At 50.4% G+C, this 8,680-nt stretch overlaps 2 protein-coding genes across 2 annotated transcripts in view; both read left to right on the top strand.

Moving 5' to 3' along the window:
• The window catches only part of LOC106899046 (protocadherin gamma-B5-like), a 25,925-nt gene that overhangs the window by 3,365 nt on the left and 13,880 nt on the right, over positions 1-8,680 (top strand). The gene's annotated exons all lie outside the window — the stretch shown is intronic.
• On the top strand, positions 7-2,100 carry LOC106899042 (protocadherin gamma-A10-like; the record flags this gene model as incomplete). The annotated part of the gene is made up of 1 exon (XM_014960699.1): positions 7-2,100. A coding segment is annotated over one exon (2,094 nt), but the record flags the coding sequence as incomplete, so codon positions are not given.

Here is an 8,680-nt window from a genome sequence, read left to right as displayed (position 1 = left end):
GAAAGGGAACTGAGAGTAAGTGAGACGACAGCCCCGGGTTGGCGGTTTCCCCTGCGGAACGCGAAGGACCCGGACGTGGGTCGGAATTCCCTGCAGAGCTACGAGCTGAGCGGCGACGAGCACTTCTCGCTGGCCGTGCAGGCGGGCCCCGGCGGGGAGCAGCGTCCCGAGCTGGTGCTGGCGAAGGCGCTGGACCGGGAGGAGGCGGCGTTTCACGAGCTGGTGCTGAGGGCGAGCGACGGCGGAGAGCCGCGGCGGACGGGCACGGCGCGCATCCGCGTGTCGGTGCTGGACGCCAACGACAACGCGCCCGCGTTCAGCCAGGCAGAGTACACGGTGCGTGTGGCGGAGGACGTGCCCGTGGGCTCCGTCCTCGTCACTGTGACGGCCACCGACGCCGACGAGGGGATCAACGGGGACGTCAAGTATTCGCTGAAGAAAATCTCAGAGAAAGCCTCGAACATTTTCCAGTTGGCCACAGAGACGGGAGCGATCACCTTAGTGAGAAGCCTGGACTTCGAGCGTGGCGACTCCTACGAACTGGAGGTGCAGGCACGGGATGGCGGCGGACTTTCCGACACGGCGAAAGTGGAGATCACTGTGACAGACGTCAACGACAACATGCCTCTGATTTCGGTTCGTTCGGCGCTTGGCGAAATCTCTGAGGACGCTCCACCGGGGACGGTGGTGGCCCTGCTGCACGTCCAGGACCCGGACTCCGGACTCAACGGGCAGGTGCGTTGCAGCGTCGCCGAGAGCCTCCCGTTCCGTCTGGAGAAGAGCTTTGAGGACTACTACCGCGTGGTGACGGCGCGGGAGCTGGACCGCGAGGAGGTGTCGGAGTACAACGTGACGGTGCGGGCGTCGGACGGCGGGTCGCCGCCGCTGCGGAGCAGCGCGGTGCTGGCGCTGCGGGTGCTGGACGTGAACGACAACGCGCCGGTGTTCGCGGAGGCGCGGTACAGCGCGCGGGTGCCCGAGAACAACGCGGCGGGCGCGCTGCTGCTGAGGGTGCGGGCGCGGGACGCGGACTGGGGCGCGAACGCGCGCGTGCGGTACCGGCTGTGGGAGGGGCGGGTGCGGGGCGCGCCGCTGTCGTCGTACGTGTCGGTGCAGGCGGAGACGGGCGCGCTGTACGCGCTGCGCTCCTTCGACTACGAGGAGGTGCGCGAGGTGGGGCTGTGGGTGGGGGCGGAGGACGGCGGCGCGCCGGCGCTGAGCAGCAACGTGTCGGTGCGGCTGGAGATCGTGGACGAGAACGACAACGCGCCGCAGGTGCTGTACCCGCCGCCGGCGCCAGCGGGCTCGGGCTCGGGCTCGGGCTGGGGCTCGGTGTCGGGGTGGTGGTCGGGCGTGGAGCTGTGGCCGCGGTCGGCGGAGCCCGGGTCGCTGGTGGCCAAGGTGGTGGCGGTGGACGCGGACGCGGGTCAGAACGCGTGGCTGTCGTACGAGCTGGCCAAGGCGACGGAGCCGGGTCTGTTCCGCGTGGGGCTGCACGGCGGCGAGGTGCGGACGGCGCGGTTGCCGCTGGCCCGCGACGCGGCGCGGCAGAGCCTGGTGGTGGTGGTGAAGGACCACGGGCGGCCGGCGCTGTCGGCCACGGCCACGCTGAGGGTGGTGCTGGGCGAGAGCGTGGCCGAGCTGCTGTCGGAGCTGGGCAGCGCGGCGGCGGCGGCGCCGGGCGAGCCGGGCGGCAGCCTGACGCGCTGGCTGGTGCTGGCCGTGGCGGCCGTCTCCTGCCTCTTCCTCGCCTTCCTGCTGCTGCTGCTGGCGCTGCGCCTGCGCCGCTGGCGCCGCTCGCAGCTGCCGGCGGCGGGCAGCGGCGCCTTGCGCGGCGTCCCGGCCTCGCACTTCGTGGGCATCGACGGCGTCCGCGCCTTCCTGCGCTCCTACTCGCACGAGGTCTCGCTCACCGCCGACTCGCGCAAGAGCCAGCTGCGCTTCTCGGGCGGCAGCTGCTGCGACACCCTGCCGGCCCGCCCGCCGCCCGACGAGCCCGCGCCGCCGCTGCTCCCCGAGGACGCTGACGGCGCCCGCCGCGACGACCCCGCCGCTCCCCCGGTGAGTTGTCTGCAAGTGCCTATTGATCCGCGGAGGTGAACGTGAGATCGTTGTTCAGCGTTGAAGTTATTGTGGGAGTCAAGAGAAACGGGGCTGCTATTGTCTTCAGTTTCAGTAGAATGCGGCATTGTGGTCTTGTGACACACCATGTTGTTTCTCATTTTGTCCCCTGACATTTGTAACACCAGTTTTTCTCTGAGTACTACCTTTCTGAATGAATGTATTGCGTTATGAGCAAATGGAATTTTTCCTTATTGGCAGGGTTAGAGATGTTCCTGACATCACCTGTGCTTGAGTACGATGAGATTGTCTTGAAACACACTGTAAATGGTCCCATCTATAACTCAGCTGTTCACGGTTTCTACTCTTCTCTGCTTTTCTGTTTCTTCGTGAGAATGTGGTGAGCAATGAAAGGTCATTGTATTCGTGCATGCTTTTATCTTTGTGCTCACGCAGAGGAATGGGAAGAGTCATATGAGGGTGGGAGGTGCTGGAATTAGTGTAAGGAGAGGGATTTTGGCCCAGTACCAATGGTTCCTGATCCAGCTTCTCCTGGAGGACCTCTTTCCTTTTACTCTTAGACTCTTGATGTTTCTTCCATGAGGTAGTGATTGCATGATTGTATCTTCTCAGTAGAGAGATGTGAAGATATACATTTGGGAAGTTTGTGGTGTGATAGTGTTGCAGGGTTCATGAGCGTGCTGTGTCTTTTGCTCCAGGGAGGTGATTGTGGCCTCGTTGCTCAGCGTTGGAGTTGTTGTGGGAGTCAGGAGAAGTAGGGCTGCTGTTGTATTGGGTTTCATTAGAGTGGGGCTTTGTGTTTTTATCACGTGCCAGGTTGTTTCTCATTTTGTCTCCTGATGTGTAATACCGATTTTCCTGTCAGTATTAGATCTTCTAAATGGATGTATTGCATTATCAGCAAATGGAAATCTTCCCCTTTTGGCAGTGTCAGACTCTTCATATTTCTTCTCTGAAGTGCACTGAACTGAGAAATGTATCATCCTTCTCAGTATGGAGCTGTGAATATACGTGTCTGTCGTTGAAGTGAAATGGTCTGGGCTTCTGGCCTTTTCGTGTCATGTGATTGCAAATTATAAGGCTCAAGGAACACTATGCAAGTTGTGAAGGATTGGAGATCAGAGTCCTGGGAGATGTGCATGAGGGGCTCAAGAGATCTGTTTGATCCTTTTTTGTTCAGTGTCCAGCTGTAGTATCATGGAATATGAGTTCCGTCTTCCAGGAGAAATGTGGCTAGAAGACATGTGATTTCAGCTGTATTGGGAGTCCTGATGGGTTCTTTCTCTGTATTTGCAAGTTGTCTTTCTGTCTTTTGCAGTTCTTAACTAGCAGTGAAATATGTACTTAAGATAAGTGCCATAATGGGAACCTTGAGAAGTGCAAACCGTGCATGTACTACTTTCTGAATATGTGAATTAGGTACGTACTCGAAGTGCCACAATCTGGAAGAGTGTGTTGTGATCCCTTCCTTTCTGCAGATGTTCACTTTTTGCCATGCTCGTTGTAATGATCTGGAGCTGGGCCTTTGTATCTGATAATGTGTGTAAGGTCACATTTGTTACCTTTGTATGACTGTCCAATAAATACCTTTCCTGTTATTCAAGGGAGAGACTTTCACAGACATGTTTCCTTAAAATGTTAAGTGGACAGATACTCCTACTTGTGACATACACATGCTGAGGAGTCATGTGTTATCCTTTTCTTTCAATGGACTCCATCTGCAAATTTGGAAGACCAATTGCAATGATGTGAGCTGTAAAGGGTTTGAGGAACGCCTTGGGGATGTTGTGTGTGAGGAGGTAGTGGTGGAGACAAGGCATGTGTTTAATTAATTCCCACGGTTCATTGCTGAACTACATAAAATGGGACTAAAGGTGTCTCATTTGTGGATATCACACTGCGCAGCTTCTAGCTGGCCAGGCTTTGAGCTCATCAGTTTGCTTTCCTGTTGCATGACATTTAGTGTGAATGGCAGTTATTGAGCACAGTTGTAGAATTTAGGTTAAGGTTTGAGCATCATGTACCTTCCAAGTTGTTGATGTGTTGGAGGAGAATGATGGTGTCTTTGAGGTGATAATTTGATAACTGAGTCTCAGCATTACAGTTGGTGTGGGAGGCAGGAGAATTGGGGCTGCTGTTGCTTTGAGTTTCATTAAAGAGGAGCCTTGTGTTCTTATCACATTCTAGGTCATTTCTCAGTTTTTTCCTCTGACATATTTAATACTAATTTTCCCATCAATATTAGCTTTTTTGAACGGATGTATTGCATTTTCAGGCAATTGAAGTTGTCATTGTCTTGTGCTTGAGTAGGATAAGCGTGCCTTGAAACCAACTGCTGCTGGTGCCATGTAGAACTCAGCTGCTCAGTGTTTCTGCTCTCCTCAGCCTTTCTGTTTCTCCATGATAACGGGGTGAGAAATGAAATGTTTGTATTTTTGTGCGTGTTTTGATCTTTGTACACCAGGTGGAGGAATGGACTAGGCAACAACAAATCCCTTGTCGATGTCTGTCTGCCTGTGGTGAAGATGAAAGAAAATCCTCAAAGTTGTGACCATTTGCAAAAGTCTCCATGTGGCTGTATGTGAAGGTCTATTAGAAGAAATGGTAGATGTGTTTTGTTGATTCCCTGGTTTTTAAGGTTGACATTAAAATGGAGCTGGATGTGTCTTGGGTTGGCAATATGGCAAGAACTTTATAAGGGTGATAGAGGAGAGATAGAAAGTCTTGGGAGAAATGTCAGCAGAGGAGTTTGCTGACCCAGCCTCTCCTGGATGACTGATTCTCTTTTCTCTTAGAGTCTTAATGTTTCTTCTCTGACATGCAGTGAGCAGATGATTGTTCTTCCTTCTCAGTATGGAGATGTGAAGATATCTGTGTGAAGTGCATGGAATGCTCCTGGTAAACGTTGAAGAGAAGTGTTTGGGGCAACTGAACCTTTCATGTCATGTACTTGCTCAAAGAACACCTTGCAAGTTGTGAAGGGTTGGAGAGTAGAATCGTGGGAGCTGTGTATGAGAGGATAGACAGATATGTGTGCTCCTTTCCCTGTTCAGTGCCCAGCTGTAGTATCATGCAGTGTGAGATTCCTCTTCCCAAAGAAATGTGGCTGGAAGACATGTATTTCCAGCTGTATTGGAATCCCTGGGAGGTTCTTCCCCTGGTTTTGCAGGTTGTCGTCAACTCTTAACTAACACTGAATTTTGTACTTATGAGAAACTGCATAATGGGAGCTTTCAGAAGAGCAAACTGTGTAATTTCTACCTACTAAATACCTGAATTATGTATGTAGTGTTTGTAAGTTCCACAGGTGGTCAGCTTTTTATCCGATAATGCATGGAAGATCTCATCTGTTACCTTTGTCTGACTGTCCCATACATACCTTTTACGTTTACGGCTGTCAAGAGACAGACTTCCATAGACTTGTTTCCTATAAATGTTAACTGGACAAATGCTCTTGCTTGTCATACACATGGTGAGAAGTCAAGCATTATCCATGAGAAGGGGAAGTTGGATACCCTTCGTGTTTCTGCTGGTGCTGACGTGAGCTGAAATGTCAAGCTAGCATTCCATCATTTCTCCAGGTTTCTCATTCTTGCCTTGGTTGTTGGGGGACTTTTTTTTAATTTTTTTTTTTTTTTTTTGTATGTCTGTATGTAAACCTGGGCCTTATTTTTGCTGGAAATCCTTAAAACATTAAAAGATCTCTTGCAATTGTTGTGCTAGGGGAGCAGTTTCGATCCATACCTTGTAGGTGTTCAACTGCCAAGAGAATGACTGTGAGGGAATTTTGCTCCCCTATGATGTCACTGAATGGAACGCTCTTTGGACTGTGGTTGACGTATAGCCAAAATATATTATCTTTAGTGCAACTAAAGGCTGTGAATGCAAGGAGGGTGAGAGGCTGGCTCTGAACCATGAAAACAGGTGGGTCACTGTAGCTTTAGCTGGGCAATGGTTTGATTCCAGGCCTACTGCCAAGCCCTGTGCCACTCATGCTGTGAGCCTAGTTTCTCCATCTCGAAAGATTATTGTCCTCCAATCTTATAGTGTTTGCACAGTAAATGTGCATGTAGATTCAGGATGCACGGGTGGAAGGCTCATAATTCCTGTGTGAAACCTCCTTTATCTATCTGTAATTCATTGGAATCTTATGATGTGGAGTTTCTTCAGAGATGGAGTTACACTTTCTTTCAGGCCTTTTTCCTGCTAGGTCATGGTTATCCCCATCTCTGCATAATTCTTTTGTGTTGAAAACTGTGAGTGTTGTTTTGCAGCAAATAGTTAGTTTCCTTGGCAATCATTTAGCCACCTGAAGAAGCCCAGGATGACTTAACTTGAGAAAGAGACCTATGATAAATGTTTATACTTACGGCTTCATATTCTTATGCAGATGAGAAGACCACAAAGTAAAAAAAAAAAAAATGTTGAGAGCTGATGACTATTTCTTAAAATGACCCACCCTAAAATGTAGTCCAGAGGAAGAGTTTAGGGTTGCACTTGTACTTGAAACATCAGTGGTTTGCAGGTGCTCACGGGGATGAATTTCAATGCCAGCAATAAAGACTTCCTGGCGAGTTAGTCTGACAAGATTTTTTCTTTAATTGTTCCTTGCCTTAATGGTCTGAGTTTTTTCTCTTCCTGGTTTCCTTTGGCTTACTTTGAAGTAGTGGCATATCTTTGTTTAGCCACATGTTGTGCATTAGTGCCTCTTCCTCATCCTCCCATGCTTGTGCAAGGCAGGAGATGTGAGGTTGTACTTGTGTTCTGGTTGTTGTAGGAAGATGACGGTAAGGAATGAAGCCAGTAGAAGTCACATCTCTGTGGAACAGTGTTTGTGATCAAAGAGGGGAGGAGATTCCCCAGAAGTTGGTCTTACCTATTGTCTGTTGGATGACTACTCTGCTTTTGGTTCAGACGTTTAACATTCCTGTGCCTTACAATCCTTCTATTTGCAGGATGTTGGTGAGCAAACAAACATACCTCCATTTTGGGAGTGATCATGCTGTGTTATAATCTCATAGTTACTCTGGTAGGCACACAGTTGTGGTATCACGCAATTTCAGTTCCTTCTGCTCAATACGTTTGGCCTAATGAGTGTTATTGCACCTGATTCATATGCATTTGTGTATGTTTCTCCCTCTTGCTTTGCTTGTCATGAACTACAGCCAGTCCACAGGGTGTCTGATGAAATGGGGACAGCTCTGTTCTAATTGTTGGAGTGCAGGATCAGTTCCTGCCCACACCTTGGAGGTCCACAGCTGTAAGGAGGAAGAGCTTCATAGACATACGTGTACTTCCAGAGTGAACACTTGTCTTTTAAACCCATCCCGATTCTGCTGCAGTTCTCAAAATGCAGAGTGGCAACCCAGCCCAGCTAAGGTTTCCATGAAGAGACATAGGGTCAGTTGGAGAACATGTGCAGGGTGTCCCCCACATGATTTCCCATTACATGGCTCAGTTGGAGAGATATGGGTTTGACAGGTGGGCTGTTAGATGGCCACATACAAAGAGTCAATTGTTCAATGTCCAGGTGGGAACAAGTAACATGCTGTATTGCTCAAGAATCCATACTGGGACCAATGATTTAGAATGTATCTCAAGAATATCTTCATCAACAAGTTCCATGTTTTCCTCTGGGATGGACTTGATGTTCTTGCTAGCAGCTGGTATAGGTCTGCTTTGGATTAATAGTGTTGGTAAAGCACCGATGGCTTGATTTTGTGAGGCAGTCAAGGCCTTTTCTGCTACTCAAACCTGTGGAGGAATGGCTGTGTGAAAAGGGGCACGATTTAATTGTGATGAGCAACCCAGTCTTTGATGTAGATAAAGGCCTGGAGATGACCGTGAACTCTCCTGGGAAAAGCAGAAGTAAGAAGAAGTAGCTACTTGGTAGATAAGATAAACGGGACCGCATCCAGAAGAGGAGAGAATGTTGCTGCGCGTGGACAAGGGGTCTACACCAATTGTGTGAGCGCTCTGGTCGTGTGAACAGAGATTGTAAGCCAATGGTAGAGCTACCGCTAGCGCGTGCTCTGCTTGCCTGTCTATATATACTTGGTAAAAACATGAATAAAGGGAGAACGATCATACTCATATTGAGCTTACATCGTTACTCCGGGTCCGTCTCCCACTCCCGACATCTGGTAGCAGAGGATGGCTGTTCAGCTGGACTGAAATCTCTGAGACTGCAGTAAGCAGCTAGAGGAGGCTGACAGAAGCGCTGCTTGGGGCAAAGGCAGGGCAGACGCTGGTGTGAGGTCGCTCCTCACCTCTCAGGCGCAGCAGTGCTAACGCCAGCTGTGGCCCACGTCACTTGCTGGGATCCTCTCTAATAGAGAGATAGAAGCACCGCAAAACAGTTGTTTAAACTGGGAGGAGTGCTGCTTGGCGCAGAGACGGAGCAGACAACGGTTCGAGGTGGCCCCTCGCCTCCCAGGAACCACGGCGCAGCAATGGAAATAGAAGCTGCAGCAACGTCACTCGCTGGAATCCTCTCTAAGAGAGGGACTGAAGTGCCAGCGAAACAGCTGATAAAGTTAATTAAATTAGGACAGCGATGGGGTCATTTTTCTGACACACATATGCTGTTTTCTGTCTC

The sequence above is a fragment of the Calidris pugnax genome, unplaced genomic scaffold, assembly GCF_001431845.1.
Source record: "Calidris pugnax isolate Ruff unplaced genomic scaffold, ASM143184v1 scaffold587, whole genome shotgun sequence".
In the NCBI taxonomy this organism is placed as follows: domain Eukaryota; kingdom Metazoa; phylum Chordata; class Aves; order Charadriiformes; family Scolopacidae; genus Calidris; species Calidris pugnax.
Note: the sequence above shows the minus strand (reverse complement) of the source record. Positions and strands in the feature narration are given on the sequence as shown.